The sequence below is a fragment of the Carcharodon carcharias genome, chromosome 15, assembly GCF_017639515.1.
Source record: "Carcharodon carcharias isolate sCarCar2 chromosome 15, sCarCar2.pri, whole genome shotgun sequence".
NCBI lineage: Eukaryota > Metazoa > Chordata > Chondrichthyes > Lamniformes > Lamnidae > Carcharodon > Carcharodon carcharias.
This window is the reverse complement of record NC_054481.1, coordinates 26,865,022-26,889,820: the sequence shown is the minus strand read 5'-3', so window position 1 is coordinate 26,889,820 and position 24,799 is coordinate 26,865,022. Positions and strand designations below refer to the sequence as shown.

Genomic DNA, 24,799 nt, shown 5'->3' with positions numbered 1-24,799 from the left:
TAGTCAACCAAAATCACAAGGACAGATTTTTAAAAATTTCTTTCACGGGATGTGGCCATTGCTGGCTAGGCCAACATTTATTGCCTATCCCTAATTGCCCTTGAGAAGGTGGTGGTGAGCTGCCTTCTTGAACTGCTGCAGTCCATGTGGTATAAATACACCCACAGTGCTGTTAGGAAGGGAGTTCCAGGATTTTGACCCAGTGTCAGTGAAGATCATTATAACTTTGTGGAAGCTTGCTGTGCAGAAATTGGTTGCTGCATTTAATTCCTAAATTACAACAGTGTCACTTAAAAACTACTTCATTGGTTACAAAGCGCTTTGGGATATCCTGAAAATGTATAAGTTGCGATATAAATGCAAGTTTTTTTGAATGGCAGTAGATCTCTGTGTCTGACTAGTAATTCTCTCTCTTTGCGCTGTCCCTCTCTCTCAGCTGTATGGCTCTGTTGGGAGTTGTAACTCTGTGAGCTGTAACTTTTAAGTGTAGTTCCGGTTCTGGCACAATCTGCCACGGATGTGCTGCCGGGCCTTTCTCGCCCTAATGGAGAGCGAAACGAGTATAAACGGGCGCTCCCGGGACTTGGGCTCTGGCGTCTCCACCCCGCGGAGCTCTAGCGATAACTTGCAGCAACCCCGGTCCAAGCTGACCTTCAGCCTTCCGCAGGAAGGCCCAGCTACTTTCGATGGTAAGTGCCGGTTGCCGGCTGACCCAGCGCCGGTTTCTGATGCAACCTGTGCCCAGATACTGGATCTAGGCTCAAATCCAACCTCACCTTCCCCCATGACTCTGGGCAGCCCCCTGAGGCCGTTCATCTAGCAGAATGGTGCAATGCAGTCATATAATGATAAGAGTGTAGTAGAAGGCCATTCAGCCCATCGTGCTATGTTAGCTCTCTGAAAGTTATGGTGAACCTTTATAAAACACTGGTTCAGCCTCAACAGAATATTGAGTCCAATTCTGAGCATCACACTTGAAGGATGTGAAGACATTAATGAGGTTGCAGAGAAGGTTCACGACAGTGGTTCCAGGATGAGAGACTTCAATTGCATGGATTGATTGGAGAAGCTCTTCTCCTTAGAGAAGTGCTAGAAGGTTCGAGAATCAGAGGGCTCCAATTTAAGGTGATTGGCAAAAGTACCAAAGGCAAAATGAGGAAAAACTTTGATTAGGATCTGGAATGCACTGCAGAGAGTGTGGTGGAGGCAGATTCAATTGTGGCTTTCAAAGGGGAATTGGATAAGCAGTTAAAGGGGAAAAAAATTGCAGGGCTATGGGGAAAGGTTGGGGGAATGGGACTAGCTAAAGCACTCTTGCAGAGGACTGGATGGGCTGAATGGCCTCCATCTGTACAATGACTGTGATTCTGAGTTATCCACTGCATCTCACTCCTCCCCACCTCCCTGCTCTTTCCCCATAACTCTGTAAATGCTTTCTTTTCAAATATATAACCAGTTTCTCTTTTGAAAGTTATGCTGAATTTGATTTTAAAAATCCTCATCTCTATTCCCTGATACTTCTTTAATTATCTTAAACTTATGACCTCTGGTTTCCCACCCTCTTGTCACTGAAAACAGAATGGATTTTTAACAGCCTTCTCAACTTGCCCTGCCACCTTCAAAGGTTTGGGTAGACCCTCACCACACCAACACCTTCCCACAGGTCTCTGTTCCTGCAAACCTCCCCCCCCCCCACTTGAAAATTGTACCGTTCACAAGTGTGAGCTGTTTAGAAAAATAAACTTGCATTTCTGTAGCGCCTTTCATGACCTCGGGATATCCCAGTACCTTTTTTCTGAAGCATAGTCACTGTTGTAACATCATGAACCACGGTGGCCAGTTTGCATACAATTGTTGTATAACCTGGTATATAATTTTTGAAAACTTAAAAAAAATACTATTTTGATTGTATTTTCCCCCTTTCCTTTAATTGCAGAATCCGATCTGGTGCTGGAGTGTGGTTTGGATCGTAACCGAACAGTTCCAACGCTGAGGGATTTTACAGTTGCCATTCCTAACCAGCTGTTGTTGGTTTCACTCCTGGAACATCTCTGCTTTGTCTATGAGTGCAATCCTCAACGCTCCATGAGCCTGTTTAAGTGTAAGTCACAACAAGTGTTGGACTGTTGAGTAATCTAGCCGAAGAACAAGGTGGCCCCTGAGCTCAAAAGAGGGCAGGGTGGAAGAAGATGTTTTAAAGAGCCTGTAGATTGTGGTAGGAAGAGAAAATTGAAGAAGCTAAGCTCCCACAGTGCTGCCAATGAATTAGCATAAGGGATAGAATCTTAGGGTGATGTAATAAATGTAGTGAAGCTACAGGGAAGATGAATTAGCGTAATGCAATTGTGAAAACTGTTTCGTAAACGAAAACCACAGATGTTGTAATTTGAATCTTTGTAAGTTCCTCCAGCTCTACAACTCTCCAGCATATCTGCGCTCCTCCAGTTCTGCCATAGATCTCTTGGAGAAATGGCCTGTTTCTGTGTAGTAAAATTCTATGTAATTTTGGAGAAGTGAAGTGTTTTATTTTAGAAAGAAGCTTTTACACCCAGAATTGATATTTATCTTGATCATCCAAAACTCTACTGTTTGTATTCTAACTCCCAAGTCCCATTCATCCGTCCCTGTGCTTGCTGACCTACAATCATTCTCAGTCCGAAAATGCCTTTATTTTGAAATTCTGATTCTTGTGTACAAATTCCTCCATAGCCTTGCTGCGCCCTTTCTCTGTAACCTCCTCCAGCACTGTGTGTTAGCATGGTTCAGTTGTTAACACTCACTCCTCTGAATCACCAAGGTTCTGGGTTCAAGTCCTACTCCAGGGCTTGAGTATAAAAATCACTTCAATACAGTACTGAGGGATTGCTGCATTGTTGGAGGTGCCATCTTTTGAATGAGATGTTATAAACCGAGGCCCCACCTCCTTGTTCAGAGGCTATTAAAGATCTCAGCATTATTGTGAAGAAGAGCAAGGGAGTTATCCCTGGTGTCCTGGCCAATACTTATCCCTCAATCTATAATCACAAAATTTAGATTTCCTGGTCATTATCACATTGCTGTTTGTAGGAGTTTGCTGACTGCATGTTGACTGCTGCATTTCCTATATTACAACAGTAATCAATCTTCAAAAACAACATTATTGGTTGTGAAGTTCTTTGAGATATCCGGCGTTCATGAAAAGTGCTATATAAATGTAAATCTTTTTCTCTATCAAGATTTTTTTTCAAGATCTCCATGCTTCTTGAATTTTGGGCTCTTCTGCGTCCTCAATTTTCATTGTCCTCCATTGGCAACTTCAGCTGCCTGGTCCATAAGCTCTAATTTCCTTCCATAGACTCCCTGTCCCTCTCTCCTCCTTTAAGTCACTCCTTAAAGCCTACCCCTTTGACCAAACTTTTGGTCATTTGACCTATAATCCACTTACATGGCAAGGTGTCATGTTTGTCTCGTCTGATAACACACATGTGAAACATCTTGGGGTGTTTTACTGCATTAAAACTGCTATATAATGTAAATTGTTGTTGTTGATTGCTGCTGGTATTTTATACTAAGTTAGGAAATGAATATGACTGTTGTGCAGCTGTTTCTTCAGTTAATACTTCCATCAAACCCTTTCTTCCTCTGCGTCAGCCTGGCTCAGTTGTTAGCACTCTCGCCTCTGAGTCACAAGGTCATGAGTTCAAGTGCCATACCAGGGAGTACAAAAACCTTGCTGATACTCCCAGTGCTGCACTGAGGGAGTGCTACACTATTGGAGGTGCTGTCTTTTGGATGAAACATTAAACTGAGGTCCTCTCAGCTAGGTGTAAAAGATTCCATGGCACTATTCGAAGAAGAGCAGGGTAGTTAATCCCAGTATCCTGGCCAATATTTATCCCTCCATTGGCATCACTAAATAAAATATGATTATCTGGCCATTTTCACATCTGTTTGCAGGAACTTGCTGGGCATGAATTGGTTGCCCACTTTCCTTACATTACAACAATGACTACACTTCAAAAGTACTTAAATTATTTTAGGATGTCCTGATCATGAAAGGTGCTATATAAATGCAAGTCTGTCTCTGTCTTTTTCAGTGCTGTGTCAAAAACTAGCGGGATTGCACTTGATTTCACCAATCATCTTCAGTGATGAGTTTAGCACTGTGAGGCTGCAGCACAATCAGGCCTTTACAAACCTGCTACAAGCAGCAAGCAATGGCTTGATTCGACAGGTGAGTACAATGCCAGCTGATGTTTTACTTTTCAGACGCTTATATAATCTTTGAAAGTAAGGCCTTACATTTCTATTGTCCCTTCCAAAACCCCAGGACCTTGCAAAGTGCTTTACATCCAACTAAGTACTTTTTGAATTGTTGTTTTAATGCAGGAAATACAGCAGCCAATTTGCACATAGCAAGCTCCCATAAACAGCAATGTGATAAGATCCAGATAATCTGTTTAGCAATGTTGGTTGAAGGATCACAAAAAGTTAGTATGTAGGTACGTTAAGTGATTAGGAAGCCAAATAGGATGTTGGCATTTATTGCAAGGGGAATGGAATATAAAAGTAGGGAAGTTTTACTGCAGCTGTACAGAGCCTTGGTGAGTCCACATCTGGAATACTATGTAAGTTTTGGTCTCCTTATTGAAAAAAGATATAATTGTGTTAGAGGCAGAGAAGGTTCACCCAATTCATTCCTGAGATAAAGGTGAGCTTATCCTATGAAGAAAGGTGGAACAGGTTGGTCCTATATCCCTGGGAGTTTAGAAGAATGAGAGGTGATCTTATTGAAACATAAGATCCTGAGGTGTCTTGATAGGGTTGATACTGGGAAAATGTTTCCCCTTGTTGAGGGGACTGGAACTAGGGGACACAGGTTAAGAATGAGGGGCTGAATTTTACATGTTCCCAGTGGGTGTGATGCTTGGGAGGGGGGCACATAAAATAGGGTGGGTTCCCATCCCACCATCGTCCTGCCACCCCTGAACTCACCTCTATAGTATGAGGAGGAGGGGTAGGGGGGGGTAGGGGGTAGGGGGGGAGGGGGCGGGGGGGGTGGGGAGAGCACCATATTTAAATGAACAATTAAGGGTCAATTAGACTTGTTATCAAGCCACTTGACCCTGATAATATGCTACCCACGCTATAAAACATTGGCTGTGGGCAACAGGGCAGGAGCAGGAAGCCCAATTTTTCACATCAAGTGGTTAAAGGGCGGGAAGGAATGGAGTGGGGTGTTGCTCTTTGGGGCCTGCCCTTTGCTGATCATGAGACAGCCCCCCCCCTTAGGTTGAACCCCCCCACTTCCTTCCTACCCGCTCCCTCCCTTAAACCCACCCCCAACCCTCATCCCTCTCCCTAACTTACCCAAACCTTCCCAGCCCAAGACTCGGTCGTACTTGCTCCAGGGATCCAAGGCCTTGGGGTCCTTTCTTCTCCAGGAGTCCTGGCAGCGGCCACTGGCCTTCCTGGCGCTGTTCGGACAATCTGATTGGCCAGCAGTTCCAGAGGAGGGACTTCCACGCCAATGAGGAGTAGAAGTCCCACTTGGCTCTGGTTTATCAGCCCCGCAGTGCTTTATGGCTGCGGTGGGTTGGCATGGAGGTGGGGGGTAAGTCCCTCCCTCTGGAGCTGCTGGCCAGTCAGATTGTCCCAACAATGCCAGCAAGGCATCAGTGGCCTTTGCTGGGACTCCTGGAGAAGAAAGGACCCCAAGGCCTTGGAGCTCCAGGCCAATGTGGTTCTGGTGGGGAGCAGGGCGTGTGTACTGTCTGCCTCCACACACACACACACACACACACACACACACACACACAACCCCCCCCCCCCCCAAAATATTATTCCACTCGAAGTCTCCCTTTTAAAGCTGAGGTGAGGAGATTTTATTTTCTGTCAGGGGGTTGTTAGTATGTTAGTATGCAGATGACACAAAGATAGGTAGGAAAGTATGTTGTGAAGAGGACATGACGAGGTTGCAGATGGATATAGGTTGATTGAGCAGGCAAAGATCTGGCAAATGGAGTTTAATGTGGGAAATAGTGAAGTTCTTCACTTTGGCAGGAAGAACAAAAAAGAAGAGTATTACTTAAATGGAGAACGGCTGCGTAATTGAGGTGCAGAGGGATCTAGGTGTTCTAGTACAAGTCACAAAAAGTTAGTGTGCAGGTACAACAAGTAATTAAGAAGGCTAATGGAATGCTATCCTTTATTACGAGAGGGATTGATCATAAAAGTAAGGATGTTATGCTTCAGTTATACAGGACATCGGTGAGACCACACCTCGAATACCGTGTGCAGTTTTGGTCTCCTTATTTAAGGAAGGATATAAATGCATTGGAGGTGGTTCAAAGGAGGTTTACTAGATCGATACCTGGAATGTGTGGGTTGTCTTATGAGGAAAGGTTGGATAGATTGGGTTTATTTTCACTGGAGTTTAAAAGAGTGAGGTGTGATTTGATTGACATATACAAGATCCTGAACAGCCTTGACAAGGTGGACGTCGAAAGGACGTTTCCTCTTGTGGGTGAATCCAGAACTAGGGGACACTGTTTTAAAATGAAGGGTCGCCCTTTTAGGACAGAGGTGAGGGAAATTTTTTCTCTGAGAGTTGTGTGACTTTGGAATTCTCTGTCTCAGAAGGTAGTGGGGGCGGGGTCATTGAATATTTTTAAGGCAGAGGTAGATAGATTCTTGTTAGGCAAGGGAATCAAAGGTTATTGGGGTTAGATAGGAATGTTTAAATTGAAACCAAGAAGATCAGCCATGATCTTATTGAATGGTGGAGCAGGCTTGAGGGGCTGAATGGCCTACTCCTGTTGCTATTTCTTATGTTCTTATGTGGAGTTCTCTACCCCAGAAAGCAGTGGAGGCTGGATCATTGTATTTATTCAAGGCTGAGTTACAGATTTTTGTTAGACAAGGGTGTCAAGGGTTATTGGGGGGCAGATAGGAAAGTAGAATTGAGACCACAACCAGATCAGCCATGATCTTATTGAATGGTGGAGCAGGCTTGAAGGACTGAATGGCCTACTTGTGCTCCTGAGCCCAATGTTCCTATGTTCCAGGACACCAGGGATAACACCTCCGTTCAAAGTAGTGGCATAGGTCCTGTTATGTTCAGCTGAGAGGGCAGACAGGGCCTTGGTTTACATCTCACCTTAAACATGGCATCTCTAACGGTGCAGCATTCCCCCAATATGCTGCTGAGAGTGTCAGCCTAAATCATGTAGTTCAGTCTCTGGAGTAGGACTTGAACCAGATTAACTGGTCATTCAACTTGTGTGTGGGATCTTGTTGTGCACAAATTGGCTCCAATAATTGCCAACAATAAAAGTTCAAAAATTGGCTGTGAAGCCAACTGTAGCTGATTCAGATTAGGATGTAGATTGAAACTTCCTGGATCCAAATGTCTGAGTACTGCACCTCATGGTGCATCTACCATGTGAGTGGAAGCTTGGCCTGCAGAAATCTCCTAGGGTTCCGTTCCCCTTGCCACTATGTACAAGCAGTAGCACAACTTGTTCAGTCTAGCAAATATTAGCCCCATATGCCCTTTTTTTTTTGCAGCAGGTATTGTGTTGGGCCACAATCTTGAACCAGCATGTCATCCTGTTAGGATCTGTTGTCATATTTAGGAGGGAGAGACAGTGGGAAATTGGGAAAATCCAGCAAAGAGATGGAAAAATTTTCACTGAGAAGCCTCCAGCTGAGGGTAATGTTGGCATAGTTGTTGAGAGTTGAGCTGTTTGGATTGCATTGAACAAAGTCTGCGTGGATTGCAGTGAATGAGGGGGTGAAAGCTTATGGGGGGTAGGTAAGAATTGAAGTTGAGGTTAAAATCAGATCAGCCATGATCTTATTGATTGGCGGAACAGGTTTGAGCGGTGGAGTGGCCTACTCCTGCTTCTGGTTCATATGTCTGTATGTTCTAATTCACATTGCCTTTCTGTTTTTTAGGGACATGCTACCAATGAAGATATACCTGCCCCTATGTCCTACAGGTATGTGATGAATGCGGTGGGTACGGGAGTGCAGTGGTTATGTTACTGGGCTAATAATGCAGAGGTGAAAGTTCAGGTCCCACCACAGGTAGTTTAAGAATCTGAATTCACTTAAATTTTAAATTCTGGAAATAAAACACTGGTGTCAGTAAAACTGACCATGAAGCTTTCGGATTGTCGTTTAAACGCCCAACTGTTTCACTAAGGTCCTAACAGGGAAGGAAACCTGTCGGCCTTACCCAGCCTGGGCCTATATTTGAGAGTCCAGTCACACACCAATGTGGTGGAGTCTTAACTGTCTTTTGATGTTGCCTAGCAAGTCACTCAGTTGTATTGAAGCTAACTCAGGGATGGACAATAAATTCTGGCCTTGCCTGTGATACCCATTTCACAAGCTTGGTTTTTTTTTAAATGTGGTTGCGCAACATTACTGTAGACTAATTATTTAGAATGTGTTAACTAGAATATTGTAAACTGAAGTGTTGCTTTTTGCTCTGTGCTCAGAGCAAAGGAAACCCTGTTCCAGAGACAGACATCTCGCTATCTCAATGAATTTGAAGAGACCGAAATACTGGGAAAAGGTAGTTACGGAGAAGTCTATAAGGTTTGTGGCAAAATCTTTCATTCTGATTCTAGATTCTAATTCTGGTCTAAGTAAAAGTGGTACATTTGTAAATCAGAAAAAGTAATTCATGGAACTATCCTTCCCTTCACCCACAAGCATATTAAAGCTCCCTTGAGCTGACATAAGCCTGAAGGTACAGAACATCTCCTGCATGGCACTGTCTCTTTTTCAGTGGGAGATGACAAGGGGAAAAAAGTTTAAAACCTCATACATCAAAACAGAAAAAAGGCCATTCAGTCTGTCAAACCTGTTCTGCTGTTCAATTAGATCATAGCTGTTCTATATCTTTAACTCCGTTTACCCGCCTTGGTCCCTTAACCTTTAAAACCAGTTGCCTAACAAAAAACTAATAAACTAAGTTGAAGTTTTCAATTGAGCCCCAGCCTCAACATTTTTTTCGCGGGGGCAGAGGGGAAAGTGTTCCAGATTTCCACTACCCTTTGCGTATCTAAGTGCTTCCTGACATACCCTTGAAAAGCCTGCCTCTAATTTTAAGACCGTGCCAGTAAATACTTACACTCTTCTAATTGTACATTGATGGCACAATGCCTTTTTAATGAAAGCATAAACATGAATAGCATGAATTCAACTTCACCAATCAGAATTTCTAACCTTGTATTTCTATTTATTCCAGGTCAGGAATAAATTGGATCGCCAGCTGTATGCCATAAAGAAGATTCTCATGAAGAAGATTACAAAATATGACTGCATGAAGGTATTTGGTTAATGCGGATGATGCTGATATTTATGTAGCAAGTTGTCAGTTATATGTTTAAGTTTGCAACCTATTTGTTAACGAGTGTAGAACTCCCTATCTCCAACCTCCTCCAGCCCTATAACTCTCTGTCCACATATCTGTGCTGCTGCTTTCTGGTCTCCTGCACAATCATAATTGCTTTCACTCCACACTTGGCAGCCATGCCTTCAGCTGCGTAAGCCCCAAGCTTTGGAATTTCCTCCCCAAACCTCTCTGCCTGTCTATAACTCTCTTCCCCTGCATGCCCCTCCTTTAAGACCCTCCTTAAAACCTATTTCTTCACCATGCTTTTGCTAATATCTCCTTGTGTGTCAAATTTTGTTTGATAACTCTCCTTGGGACATTTTACGATGTTAAAGGTGCTATTTAAAAGCAAGTTGTTGCTGTTGAACTGCACTGTGGGTAGGCAAAGCCAGAAATAATGGCAAACAGTGATAACTGAGCATTTTTCCCCTATGATCAGTTAATTATAGGATCCTCTGTCTGAGAACATTGAACAATAAATTATCCATTAGCTTCGTAATGGCTTTATAGATAAGTGCATCATGCATCAATTTAAAATGATCACTTGAGAGTGAGGAGAGAGGTTAAAAGACATTTCTTTACACACTGGTTGTTGGAACAGGGAATGTATTGCCCCAGAGAATAGTTTAGTCAGAGTCCATTAACAAAGCATTGGATAAATATTTGAAGAAAAGGAAGGCACAGGGCTGCAGGGTGGTGGGTGGGGCGGGGCTGCACGAGCAAGTGGGGCAGTGTGATTAGCTTTGATGGCCTATGAATGAGCAGGTACAGACACAATGGGCCAAATGGCCTCCTCCTGTGCTGTACACAGGTGTGTAAATAAGCTGTAAGGGCCTTAGCATGATCTTAGTTTGTGCCGTTATAGTGGCTTCAATTGGAAAGATACTGGGGGTTTTAAAACTGCCCTCAGTGCCTCTGGGCTGAGGTACAGGTGGTGGGGGAAATCACCTTATTCATGATCTCTATGCAGTGTGTCATACTGAAAACTAAAGGTGTGTCAACCTTTGGTAAGGACAGGATGTAGCTGTGGTTCATCCATTGTGAACCTGCGTCAGTTTGGGCACTGAATTCTGGTACCCATGGAACAGTAACTCCATGAAGGTTAGCACTTTGTTCAGAGGGGTACAGTCTATTCAGCTCCTCAAGCATGTTCTGCCATCCAGTTAAGTTAACTGTTGGCTGATCATTTATGAGAATTCTGGGTTTTGAAGTGTAATTGGAGTCTTTTCTGTTTTTTATTTAAGGTCCTGAGAGAGGTTAAAGTTTTAGCTGGCCTGCAGCATCCGCACATTGTTGGCTATCACACTGCTTGGATGGAGCATGTACAGCCACTACCTCGGAAGAGTATACTTAAACCTCAAATCTCTACAAAAATCAATACAAATTGACATGTGCGTCTTTCATTAATACATCTTAATCAATACATTTTTCCTCTGTTTATGTCATTTAGATAACCAAATGCTTCTCAGCAATTTATGTGCATTAACGGGTCCCTCTGATCAGGAAGAGTGTAGGTAAGAATTTCTCTTAAATTAGTTGCAAAGATACTGAGGAAGGGAAAAAATACATTGTGGAGAGACAGGAGAAGCCAGGATTGTTCTCCTTAAAGCAGGGAAGGTTGAGGGGACATTGAATAGACTTGTTCAAATTAGAGGGGTTTTGATAGAGTGGGAAAGGAGAAACTATTTTCACTGCCAGGAGGATTGGCAACCAAAGAAGACAGCTGTAAGATGATTAGTGAAAAAGCCAGAGTGAAGATGAGTTTTATTTAATGACCAAGTTGTGATGATCTGGAATGTGCTGCCTGACAGGGTGGTGCAAGCAGATTCAATAGCGATTTTCAAAAGGGAATTGGGTAAATACTTGAAAAGGAAAATAAAATTGAAGGGCCATGGGGAAAGCACAGAGGAATGGGAGTAATTGGATAGCTCTTTCAAAGAGCTGGTAGTGGCACGATGGGCTGAATAGCTTCCTTTGCTGCAGTATGATTCATAGAATAGAATGAATCATAGAATAGTAACAGAACAGAAGGAGGCCATTTGGCCCATCATATCTGCACTGGACCTCTGAGGGAGGAATTCACCTAGTGCCACTTCCCTGCCTTTTCCCCATAGCCCTGCAATTTTTTTCTTTCAGATAATAATACAATTCCCTTTTGAAAGTTTCAATTGACCCTTACTGTACCACATTCTCAGGCAGTGTATTCCAGATCCTACCCACTTGCTACGTGAAGAAGTTTTTCCTCATGCAACCAATGCTTCTTTTGCCAATTACCTTAATTCTGTGCCTTCTTGTCTCAATCCTTCCACCAGTAGGAACAGTTTATCCCTAACTACTCTGTCCAGGCACTTCATTATTTTGAATACCTCTATCTCCTCTCAACCTTCTCTTCTCCAAGGAGAACATTCCCAGCTTGACCAATCTATTGACGTAATTGAAGTTCCTCATGCCTGAAACCATTCTCGTGAATCTTTTCTGCACCCTCGCTAATGCTTTATCCTTCCTAAAGTGTGGTGCCCAGAATTGGATGCAATGCTCTGGTTAAGCCCGAATCAGTCTTTTATACAGATTTAACATAGCCTCTATGCTTTTGTACTCTATGCCCCTATTGATAATGCCCAGAATGTTGTATGCTTTATTAACTATACTCTCAACCTGTCCTGCCACCTTCAATTATTTATGCACATATACACTCAGGTCCCTCTGCACCCGTACCCACTTCAGAATTGTACCCTTTGTTATATTGTCTCTCTGCGTTCTTCCTACCAAAATTACTCACTTCACACCTTCTCTGCATTAAATTTCATCTGCTTCTTGTCCACCCATTCCACCAACCTGTCTTTGTCATTTTGAAGTTGTACACTATCCTCGTGGTTCACAATACTTCCAAGTTTAATATCATCCACAAATTTTGAAATTGTGTCCTATGAATAATAATCAATTCAATTCAATGACCTGTGGTGGGAGAAAATTAACCACAGTTTCTGCTCCTGATCAGTTTCCACAGCTGAATATTGCAGATGGATAGATGGCAAGTGTGGACAGAATTGGATTTGGCTACAATTCTCTTTTGGATGAAACATGAAACTGAGACCCTTCCTGCTCTCTCAAGTGGGCACAAAAGATCCTATGGCACTATTTCGAAGAAGAACAGGAGGGTTCTCTTCCCGCTGGTGCCCTGGCCAATATTTAACCCTAAACCAATATCCTAAAAAATTGATTATCTGATCACTAACACATTGGGAGCTTGTTGTGCACAAATGGTTTCTGCTCTGCATGGTAATAGTGACTACACTTGGAAAAAGTAATGTATTGGCTGTAAAATGCTTTAGACATCTGGTGATCATGAAAGATGCTGTAGAAATGCAAGTCTTTCTTTCTTCTTTCTCAGTTGAATATCTAGATGGTCAGCACCATTTAAAAACAAAATATCTTGTATTCTTATAGTACCTTGTTACATCCCCAGGACATCCCAAAGCACTTTACATCCAATGGGTTTCTGTTGAAGTTGTAGCTACTCTTATGCAGACAAATAAAGCATCCAATCTGCACACAGCAGTGAATGACCAGGTAGGCTGCTTATGGTGAAGCTACATATGAACATACAAAATAGGAGCAGGAGTAGGCCACTCAGCTCCTTGAGCCTGCCCCACCATTCAATAAGGTCATGCTGATCTGATTGTATCCTCTCGCCTACCCCTGATAACCTTTCATCCTATTGTTTATCAAGAGTCCATCAATCTCTGTCTTAAAAGTATTTAAAGGCTCTGCTTCCACTGCCTTTTGAGGAAGGGAGGTCCAAAGACTCACTACCCTCTGAGAGAAAAAAATTCTCCTCTGTCTTAAATGGGTGACCTCTTATTTTTAAATAGTAACCCCTAGTTCTAGATTCTCCCACAAGAGGAAACATCTTCTCCATATCCACCCTGTCGAGACCCCTCAGGATCTTAAAGTTTTCAATCAAGTTGCCTCTTACTCTTCTAAACTCCAGTTGATACAAGCCGAGCCTGTCCAACCTTTCCTCACAAGACAACCCGCCCATTCCTGGTATTAATCTGGTAAACCTTCTCTGAACTACTTCAAATGCATTTACATCTTTCCTAAAAAAAGGAGACCAATAATGTACACAATACTGCAGATGTGGTCTCACCAGTGTCCTGTATAACTGAAACATAACCTTCCTACGCTTGTATTCAATTCCCCTTGTAATAAACAATAACATTCTATTAGCTTTCCTAATTACTTGTTGTATCTGCTTATTAACCTTTTGCAGTTCATGTACTAGGACACCCAGATCCCTCTGCATCTCAGAGCTTTGCAATCTCTCATCATTTAGATAATATGCTGCTTTTTTTATTCTTCCTGCCAAAATGGACAATCTCACATTTGCCCACATTATACTCCATTTGCCAGATCTTTGCCCACTCGCTTAACCTACCTATGTCTCTTTGTAGCCTCCTTATGTTTACTTCACAATTTACTTCCCTATCTATCTCTGTGCCATCAGCAAAGTTAGCAACCATACCTTCAGTCCTTTCATCCAAGTCGTTTATATAAATTATAAAAAGTTGAGGCCCCAGCACTAATCCCTATGGCACAACACTCATTACATCCTGCCAATCAGAAAAACTCATTTATGCCTACTGTTTCCTGTTAGCTAGCCAATCTCCTATCAATGCCAATATGTTACCCCCTACGCCATGAGCTTTTATTCACCACAATAACCTTTGATGTGGCATTTTATCAAATGCTTTCTGAAAATCTAAGTACAGTCCATCGAGTTCCCCTTTATCCACAGCACATGTGACTCCTTCAAAGAACTCCAATAAATTGGTAGAACATGAAATATTAACCAGGAACATCAGGAAAACTCCCTGCTCCTCTCCAGATTTATGCCTTGGGATTTTGCTTGTCCATCGTTTTGGATGATTTAAGGTCTCAACTGAAAGATAGCATTTCCAAAAGTGCAGTACTCCCTCTTTTCTGCACTGGGCATGTCAAGTCCATAGCACATATGAAGATCACCTGAGGGCTGCTGGCTTTCACAGAATGAAACCCCAATGCTAATCTGTGTTATCATGAGAAATAACTTGCGTTTATATAGTGTCTTTCACAACCTTGGGGTTCCAAAGCACTTTACAACCAATGAACTATTTTTGAAGTCACTGTTGTAACGTAGAAAACACAGCAGTCAATTTGCACACAGCAAGTTCCCACAAACAGCAATGTGATAATGACCAGATAATCTGTTCTTGTGATATTGGATGAGGGATAAATACTGGCCAGAACGTCAGGGAGAACTCACCTGCTATTCTTTGAATACTGCCAAAGGACCTTTTATGTCCACCTGAGAGGGCAGATAGGGGCTCGATTTAATGTCTTATCCAAAAGACATCATCTCTGACATTGAAGCACTCCTTCAATACTCCACTGGGCTGTCAGCCTAGGTATTGTGCTCCAGTCTCAGGAGTTGGACTTGAACCCGCAAACTCCTATCTTGGAGGAGAGAGAGTGCCACCCACTGAACCATGGCTAACGCTGTAGCAGGATCTCCCAAAGTGCTTTACAGCCAGTGAAGTAGTTTTGAAGTGTGGTCACTGTCCTAATGTAGGAAATGTGAGAGGTAGGGGAACACTATTGGAGCAGGCTGTGACAATCCAGAGCTTCAGCCTAGAGGATTTATGGCCCAAAAACATTTCATTGCCTTTGGAAGCAGTTGTATAATTTTTTTGTAGTTAAGATTAGTTTTGTTCATTTGATAACTTAAAACTTGTGGAGCTAAGGTATCAAAATTGTATCCTCACAGACAGTCTTCTGTCCAGAACATTGAAACTAGTGGCTCAAGTATCATTTTTGCGGACACTGTTCCTGTTTCAAGAGCGACATTGTCAAGCAGCAAACTGGTTGAGGAAAAGATGTGCAAGAACATATCAAAGGGAAATGATAATCAAATCTTTTTCCACGATGGAGACGATGGAGCAAGCCATCTTAATAATGGCAGATGTCAATCAGCAGCCTTAATCCCGGGAGCGAAAAGTCTCCAGGTGCACCCTTCACTCTTTTCATTGAAAAATCCAAGCTTTGAGCCACAAATGCCCGATGTAGTAAGGAACAAATTGGACCCACTTGTTGAAGCAATGGAGACTGAGGCAGAAGGCCTTGAGAGGCATAAGCAAAGAGTAACCAGTGCCATAGAGGAGATTTCAGGTTTTTCTGCCTACTCTAACAATAGCTCAAGTCCAGAGGATGGCTCGTCATTCACAGATGTACACCCTGAGTCCAAGGTGAGGAAGCGGCATACCTTGGGAATGATTTACAGCAAGCATATCCATTCGCTGCTTAAGATTTATTTTTTGAAATTCAATATAAGGAATGTTAGTGCTGGAGATAAGAAAGCTTTCCCCATACAACAGGAGTAAAGCTCCTGTTGCACTGTCTTATAATGTAAATGTATAACTCTCAAAAGTATAATCAACAAAAGGCAAGTTAAAATCAAGTAAGTTTGAAGGATCCCATTTTGTTTTTGAACTTCGCTCCCCTTGTCTCTGAGTATGCCTTGCATTCAGCAGAAGATGTGTTTAAAATTTAACCTGTTATGTCTACTGTATATCTTGAGCACAGAAACCTAGGCTGACATTCCCAGTGAAGTACTGAGGGAGTGCAGCAGTGTTGGAAGTGCCATCTCTCAGATGAGACGTTAAAAGCAAAGTCCTGCCTTACCTCTTGGATGGATATAAATGATCCCATGGCACTATTTTGAAGAAGAGCAGGAGGAGAACTCTCCCCGGTGCCCTGCCAACATTTATTCAACATTACTAAAGCAGATTATCTGGTCATTATAACATAGCTGTTTGTGGGAGCTTGCTGTGTGCAAATTGGCTGCCATGTTTATTTCCAGACTTCAAAAATTACTTCATTGTCCATAGAATGCTTTGAGATGTCTAGAGGTTGTGGAAGACATTAGAGAAAAAACTAGTCTGACTCTTATTTCTTAGATCCATTTCCACCTCATGCTGCATATACAAATGCAGTTGTGTGAGAGGTCCCTTCAAGATTGGATTTTGGACAGGAATACCAGACCAGGAGAGGGCCCATCACTTCCTTGTGAGTTGTTTAATTCTTTATCATCCTTCACTATCTTATTAAGTATTTAAATTGCTTTGTCCTATTCCTCTCATTTCAGACAAAATACTTCTTCATTTAAAAAAAAATTGTAAAATTCAATTTTTACCTTTTTGATATCATTCAGGTCCGTTTAGTTTGGTGGAGCCAGACTGCACCAATCACGTATTCCGTCAGCTGCTTGAGGGAGTGCATTTCATACACTCCAAGGGTGTTATGCATAGAGACTTGAAGGTGAGTACGTATCACTGCGCTCATATAAGCCTTTACCAATGCATAGAAGGTGGCCATTTAGTCGATCATGCCCATGCCTACTCTTTGAAAGAACTATTTTACTGATTAGTCCCACTCCTGCTCCCCATAGCCTTGGAGATTTTCCTTTTCAAGTGCTTATCCAATCCACTTTTGAAAGTTATTATTGAATCTGCTTCCACCACACTTTTAGGCACTGCATTCCAGATCACAGCAGCTCGCTGAGTTTTAAAAAATACTCCTCCGCTCCCCCTGGTTCCTTTGCCATCTTAAATCATCCTAAATCTGTGAGCTCTAGTTACTGACCCACTTGGCAGTAGAAACAGTTTCTTCTTATTTATTCTATCAAACCCCCTCATAAATTTTAACACCTCCAATCGAATCTCCCCTTGTCCTCCTCTGCTCTAAGGAGAACATTCCAGCTCCTGTACTCTAATCAGATGATGGAGGCGATCCTATATAAAATTTCACAAAAATACTGTGTCCTTGCATTATGCATTAAGCAATCTCTAGTAATACCATGGATCTTTTGTTCCTCAGTTACTCTTTCTAGAGTAACCCACAACCCCTTCCCGCGGTTTTTTAGAGTGAAATTAAGAACCATGGTTAATTCACAATGTTTTATTTTTTTTTTAAGAAGAACCCAGTATTTTATTTAAGCAGTGGCAGCTTTGGGAAGGCATTTAGATTTGATTCACAATGTCTTAAAATCTAGTCAAAGGCAAGGTGGAAACAAAAGACACAACAGTACCATTCTCTGGTAGATCTGAGTTTGTTTCATGAGAGCAAAACTTCAAAAATTCCACGTCTCACATTTCAATAAGGAGAGTGACCTATCAAATGATTCACAGGCTATCTGTATCTGCCTTCAATAAGGTACCACAGAGTTGACTTGTGACCAAGGTCAGAGCATGTGGAATTGGCACAAGTAGCAGAACGAATAGCAAGCTGGTTACAAAATAAACCGAGAGTAGGGGTGAAAGATAGTTACTTAGACTGGTAAAAGGTGGCAAGTGGTGTTTCATAAAGATTGGTGCTGGGAACACTCTTGTTCACTATTTACTTAAATGATTTGAACTCTGGAATTGAAAGTAACATTTCAAAATTTGCAGATGACACCAAATTGAGGGGTGAGGTTAACACAGAGAATTAAACAAAATATAGGAAGACATTCACAAACTTTAAGAATGGGCACATAATGTGCAAATAATCTTCAATAGAGATAAGTATGAGGTGGTACCTTTTGGTAAAAGATACTCCTTGGAAAATAAGTTTCTAAATGGAGTAGGGGAACAGAGGGATCTAGGGATACAAAGGCAAATTACTAAAACTAGCAATGGAGGTTAATAAGACCATAAAAAAGTAAGGGGTAGAGAACTGAAAAGCAGGGAAGTTATGCTTCTTGTACAAAACCTTGATTGGATCATACTTTTCAGTACTATCAACAATTCTGTTCTCCATAATATAGAAAGTACGTAGAGGCACTAGAGAATTTTGGATTTACGAGCATGTTACCAGAACTGAGAGGTCATACCTATCAGGAAAGATTGAACAGGTTGGGGCTCTATTCTCTAGAAGTCTTTAAGATTGTGAAAGGGTTTGACAGGGGAGACATTGAGAAAGTGTTCCCACTTGTAGGGGATACCAGAACTAGGGAACATAAATATAAGATGGTCATTAATAAATGCTTTCGAGAATACAGGAGAGAAGTTTTTACCCAGAGAATGGAGAGAATGTGGAACTCGCTACCACAAAGTATAGTTAAGGCAAATAGCAAAGATGCAATTAAGGGGAAGTTGGATAAACACATGGAGGAGAAAGGAATAGAAGGATATGCAGAAAGGATGAAATGGAGAAGGATGGGAGGGGGCTCATTTGGAGCACAAACATTGGTATAGACCAGGTGGGCTGAATAACCTGGTTTTGTGCTGTAAACATTCTAAATGGAAGAGTCTTTTCAAAACAGTTTTATTTTCTTATGACTGATCCATTGATAGAGTTATCCATTGCCAACAAGTGACGTTAAAAGTTCCTTGGGCTTCCGCACCAATTCAAATTGGTGCTTCAAAAAATAAATAAATGCCTGTTGGTAAAATCAGCGTCCACTTAGAGGTGCATGCGGAGCAGGCTGTTATCCAGATCCCCTTGATCCTCATGGTCCGGCCATTCTATTGGCTTGACTGCGATCTCTGCCAGTCTCTTTGTATAGTCCCAGTAACCATACACAAACTGCCACACCGAGGTGGGCAGGATCTCCTTGAGATGCTGCCTCTGCCGATAGCCATAGACCTTCCTGACTACCACCCGGCAGAGATCCTGAAGGGCTGGTGGTTCCTGACTCAGGGCCAGCAGGAACTCCCGGTGCTGGCAGAATTCCGGGCTTAGCAGCCCACCGGGCAGCCGGCCCCCCTCCCCGCCAGCAATCCGCAGAGGACAGGAGAGGCTAAGCAGTTTGGCCAGTAGGCGGCTGCACCGGAGATTGGGCCTGCGTTCCAGGAAGAGGGAGAGGGGCGACTCGCCCAGCTCTGTGCACAGGCCCAGGTCAGCATCGTGCTCCAGCAACAGGTCAATGAGCTCCTCCCGGCCCCCAAAACAGGCTTCGTGCACTGCTGCCCTCCCCTGCTGGTCTTGGGCATCCACACTGGCACCCGCTGCCAAAAGTACCCGCACACAGTCCAGACCGGCTCCCAGCTGCTGTGCGCCCTTGCCTGAGGCAGCACAGACCGCCAACTGGAGCGGTGTGCTGCCGCTGCCCACTACCTTGCTGTCCACCCGCGCCCCTCGACCCAGCAGCTCCTGCACCATGCGCCGGTCCAGCAGTCCGCTGGCCATGTGCAGCGGGGTCATACCATGCTGATTAGCTGCCTCTAGGTTGGCGCCATGCCACGCCAGGATGGCCACTGCTGGCCAGGCCCCATGGCGCACAGCCAGGTGCATCGCTGTATCCTGGCTCCTGCTCTGGGTGGCCACATTGACCTGCACCCCATGCTGGCATAGCAGCCGCAGGCAGCATTCAGCCCGGCTCTGCATGCCCGCCATGGCTTTCTCGAACTTGGTCTTTGGTACGATCCAGTCCTGGATAATGTTGGGCCAGTGCACGACTATCAGATGCAGTGCTGTTCGGCCCAAGGCATCCCTAAAGCAAAGAAAGAGAAAAGAAAACCCATGAGAATTTTTGAGAGTAGGGCATTACATTTACATAGTGCCTTTCACAACCTCAGGACATCTCAAAGCACTCTACAGCCAATTAAGCACTTTTGAATTTTAGTCACTGTTGGAATGTGGGAAACAAGGCAGCCAGTTTGCGCACAGCAAGCTTCCACCAACAGCAACGTGATAATGACCAGATAACTTTTTTTTGATGATGCTGATTGAGGAATAAATGTTTGTCCCAGGAGACTGGGGACAACTCTCCTACTCTTGGATATAGTGGCCTCGGGATCCTCCGGAGAGGGCAGACAGGACCTCTGTTTAATGTCTCAAATGGAAGATGACACCTTTGACAGCGCTGCTCTGGAGTACTTACATCTTTAGAATAGGCAAATGATTTGATATCATATCTCTCAATAAATCCCATGCATTTTGTGCCTGCAATGAGATTTGTAGCTCAAGTATGGTCATTGTGCAGATTTTAAGATGTCTAGGAGGTGGTGAAAATGTCAGTTTCTGAGCAATAACTTGCAACAATAACTTGGCATCAGTCGTGGCTCAGTGGGTAACACTCGTGCTTTTTGAATCGGGAGTGCCAGTGGAGGTCTGAAAAAATCGTAGAGGCAGAATCCCTCATTACATTTAAAAAGTACATACTCCCATAAGTACTTGAAGTGAAGTAACCTACATGGCTACAGACCAAAAACTGGAAAGTGGGATTAGGCTGGATAGCTCTTTCTTGGCTGTATATTTTAAACATTTCTATGGACGGTCATGAGTTCAAGTCCCACTCCAGAGCTTGAGCACAACATCTTGGGAGATGCTCTTCTGCAATAGGGAGTGCGCCATTGTCTGCCCCTCAGATGGATGCCAGAAATCCCTTAAGGTAGTAATTTGAAGAGTAGGAGTGTTCTCCCCAGTGTCCTGGGATCAATATTTATCTTCAATCAACATCACTGAAAAGAAAATATAGACAATCTGGTTTTGCTGTTTGTGGGAGCTGGCTTTGTTCGTAGTGGCTGCTGTGTTTCCTACACTGCAGCAGGAACTGCATTGTTTATTTTAAACAAAAGACTTAATTGGCTGTAACATAAAGCACTTTGTGGTACCTTAGAGTTGTAAATGCAAGTTCTTTCTTTTACTATCATAAATATAGAACATTAATTCTGGTCCACCCAGGGCCCATGTCCCATCCCATCTAGAGGGGCCTCAAGCACACAGCTCAAAAACACCCAGAACAGATTGGAACGTTTAACCTGCATCACATACCTTGACTCTATATCAGCCTTTAGTTGAAGTAAGCATTGTAAACTCTTTGCCTTTCTGTATGTTGCAGCCAAGTGGATTGGAAGGATGGCTAACCCCTTAGGATGATACAAATGCATTACAAGTATTAGACTGATAACACAGTTTTAAAAAGTATTTGCTTCTTGCAGGTTTTGTTAAAATAATTACATTTGCATAAAATTGATCAGTTTAAGTTACACAGGGAATGTTACGCCTAAATATCTTTGCTCATTTATTATTATAACCTCTTTTTTCCTTGTAGTCTTTGACTTGTGCTGGAATCCAAATGTGTGTCTTGTCAAATCCAGACAGTGGCAGTCACATCAGCTATCTGTATGACTGGTGGGAAACCAGGACCTAGTCTGACCACTAACTGTCTGTATACCTGAACTGAACAGCAGGGTTCACAATCAGGAATAAGAACTCTGGCCGACTATTTAATGCTTTTTCCTTCCCCCTCTATCACATTTAAAATGCAACATCTCATAACTTCATTCTTGGGAGTGAAAAAATCAATCTGACAGTATTCTCCATTTAAAGGAAATGTTTCACTTTGAGCCTAATCAGCAGACTTCTTTGTTAGGTAGCCTATGCATTTGAAAGGTAATAAAGTGATAACCTTATTTCTCTGAGGTTAGCAAATTGATGGGAAACTATTGAACCCATTATGGGTTATTTTACCATCAGAAGAGTTGAGCTGAGACCAGTGGAATATATTTTATGTAAATTAGGTGGCATATATCCTGACGGGAAAAACTCTATAACTTGGGCATTATCACTAAGATAGCAAAAGTATTTAAGAAACAATGTATGAGGGGTCAATCAGCCAAGCAGTATATTTGTGTCCAGGATATTTACAGATGTGAGAGTATAAATCAGAAAACCCCAGCATCTTTCTGGTTGACCATCTACCATAGTTTCCTTCTGTTACAGGGAGAACAGCATAAGAGGATTGAGGTTTAACTTTGCCCAGTAATCTCTTGTCCTTAACTATTTTTGAGCCAAGGCTTTGCACACAATCAGGAGGAGGCCATTTAGCCCCTTGAGCCTGTTCCACCATTCGATGAGATCATGGCTGATCTGCAACCTAGCTTCATATGGCTTTTGTGCCATATCCCTTAATACCTATCTATCTCAGTTTTAAATTTACAATTGATCTAACATCAATTGCTGTTTGTAGAAGAGCGTTACAAACTTCTACCACCCATTGTGTGCAGAAGTCTTTTCTAATTTTATTTCTGAAACGTCCGTCTTTAATTTTTAGATTATGTTCCCTAGTCCACACCAACCACCAGAAATAGTTTTTATCTACCCTATCTGTTCCCCTTAATATCTTGAAAACATTAATTAAGTCATCCCTTAACCTACTAAATTCCAGAGAATATAACGCAAGTTTGTTTAATCTCTCCTTTTATAATTTAACTCTTGAAGATAAGGTATAATTCTGGAGAATCTATGCTGCACTCCCTCCAAGGCCAATAAATCCTTCCTAAGATGTGGTGCCCAGAACTGTTCACAGTGCTCCTGGTGTGGTCTTACCAGGGTTTTGTACAGTTGAAGCATGATTTCTACCCTTTTGTATTCTAGTCCTCTTGATGTAAAGGGTAGCGTTCCATAGCCTTTTTGATTATTTTCTTACTTGCTCGTGACATTTTGATAATTGCGGTACATAGACCCCAAAATGTCTTTGGACTTCCATTGTTTCTAGCTTTTTGCCATATAGAAGGTACCCTGATTTATCCTTTTTAGTTCCAAAGTAGATGACCTCATATTTACTTACATTGAAATCCATTTGCCACAGTTTTGTCCACTCACTTAATTGATCAATATTTCTCTAATTTTACTCCACCTGCACCGCCCCCCCACCCACCATCCCCCGCTCTACACTGCTTACCGCCTATCTTTTTGTTATTGGCTAATTTGGATATGTGGCTTTCTATCCCATCATCTAAATCATTAGTGAATACAGTAATTAGTTGAGGACCCAACACAGATATCCCCAGTCACATCCTGCCAATAAGACTACCAGCCCATTATCCCTGCTCTCCCTGTATCCTGCCACTCCTGAGTTGCTCTTTGAAAGAGTTGGCACAAACTTAATGGGCCAATGACCCCCTTCTGTCTGCATCAGTCTATGATGCAAAGATTGTTCTGCCATTTTTGATAAGAGCTGGAGACTTGTTTCTACTGACAAAGCTTTTATGTGGAAGGGGAATTGGGGAGGATCCCATAATTCTTCCAACACTCCAAGGAGTATTATCCTGAGGTATAGGCAGAATGCAAGTTCAAAAAATGAGCAAGGTTAGATGATATTATGGTCAATCATTATAGATATTATGTAAAATCTCTGATACTCTTAAGATAAAATAAAAGGATTGTCTGAATGAATTGCTGGATTTACCTGAGCTGGAAGTATGGGGAATAAAGCACAGTTTTTCCATATAGTAATGGGTTCATTGATTGGATGGACCTTTAGCAAGCTTTTGATATTCTCTTGGTCTCCTTTCATAATAGCATCATGAAGCTTGGCATGGAGATCATTGAACTCAGCCTGGCATTCGCACATTTTTAGAAGGTTCTTCAGCAGTGATTTTATACAAAGTGACTTCAGGATCAGAACATTCCCTGCTCATGCATTCTTCATGGAACTTGTGGAAAAATTGGTTGTTGTCGCTTACATGTGATCAGATTGAGAGTCTTGCAGACTCTCTTCTTGCTTTGATGTCTGGGAAAGGTTTCCTGTTAGGAGGCAGCGGTTGGAACTGTGCAATTTTGATTTGTTTAGGGTTGTGAATGGTAACAGATTGTGACATCACAATTTTTGAGTTCTGTTTGGAATTTGGATTGCAATGTTACACTCTTGAGTTGTTTTTGGAATTGACAAAGCGACCTGATACTACTGAACTAATCACATCAAGTAACAGTGTCGGCCATATTTGTCATTGCAAATACCCATTTAAATATCAAATATGTCCATCCTATACCCCCCCGCGCCCCTACACAAACTAACTCCATAACACAAATTATTTTTTCAGCTGAGAAAACAGTAAAAAAGAGCTTCAGTATATTTTTATCACCTTCTGATGTCTGATCTGTTTTGTTACATAAGAAATAGGAGCAGGAGTAGGCTATCCAGCCCCTCAAGCCTGCCCCGCCATTCAATAAGATCATCGCTGATCGTACTAGCTCCTAATAGCCCTCAGCTCCCCGATATTTAAAAAATCTATCTACCTCCTTTTTAAATACTTTCAGTGATCTAGCTTCCACAACTCTCAGAGGTAGAGAATTCCAGGCATTCACTACCCCCGGAGAGAAGAAATTCCTTCTCATCTCAGTTTTAAATGAGTGTCCCCTTATTCTGTAACTATGTCCCCTTGTTCGAGATTCCCCCACCAGTGGAAACATCTTCTCAACATCTACCCTGTCAAGCCCCCTCAGTACATTTCAGTAAGATCACCCTCATTCTTCTAAACTCTAATGAATAAAGGCCTAACCTGTTTGATAAGTCAACCCCTTCATCCCAGGAATCAGCCTAGCGAATCTCTTTTGAACTGCCTCCAATGCCAGTATACCCTTTCTTAAACATGGGGAGCAAAATTG

The 24,799-nt window shown here is 42.5% G+C and overlaps 2 protein-coding genes across 4 annotated transcripts in view; one reads left to right on the top strand and one right to left on the bottom strand.

Moving 5' to 3' along the window:
- The first annotated feature begins 448 nt into the window (after positions 1-448).
- The window catches only part of eif2ak1 (eukaryotic translation initiation factor 2-alpha kinase 1), a 35,359-nt gene continuing 11,008 nt past the window's right edge, over positions 449-24,799 (top strand). The window contains exons 1-11 of one of the 3 annotated variants that reach the window (XM_041206159.1): positions 450-689; positions 1,937-2,101; positions 4,077-4,213; positions 7,939-7,982; positions 8,487-8,586; positions 9,242-9,322; positions 10,633-10,732; positions 10,839-10,902; positions 15,195-15,672; positions 16,384-16,492; positions 16,638-16,744. In XM_041206159.1, coding sequence (XP_041062093.1) covers positions 518-689; positions 1,937-2,101; positions 4,077-4,213; positions 7,939-7,982; positions 8,487-8,586; positions 9,242-9,322; positions 10,633-10,732; positions 10,839-10,902; positions 15,195-15,672; positions 16,384-16,492; positions 16,638-16,744 — 1,557 coding nt within the window. In that variant the 5' untranslated portion in view covers positions 450-517. Of the gene's footprint in view, positions 690-1,936; positions 2,102-4,076; positions 4,214-7,938; positions 7,983-8,486; positions 8,587-9,241; positions 9,323-10,632; positions 10,733-10,838; positions 10,903-15,194; positions 15,673-16,383; positions 16,493-16,637; positions 16,745-24,799 lie in introns of all 3 variants that reach the window. The other 2 variants (XM_041206157.1, XM_041206160.1) reach the window with 2 other exon arrangements.
- Positions 18,869-23,832, bottom strand: LOC121287972 (ankyrin repeat domain-containing protein 61-like). The gene is given in 4 exon segments (XM_041206150.1): positions 18,869-19,898; positions 21,182-21,276; positions 23,601-23,766; positions 23,768-23,832. Coding segments are annotated over 4 exon segments (1,356 nt in total).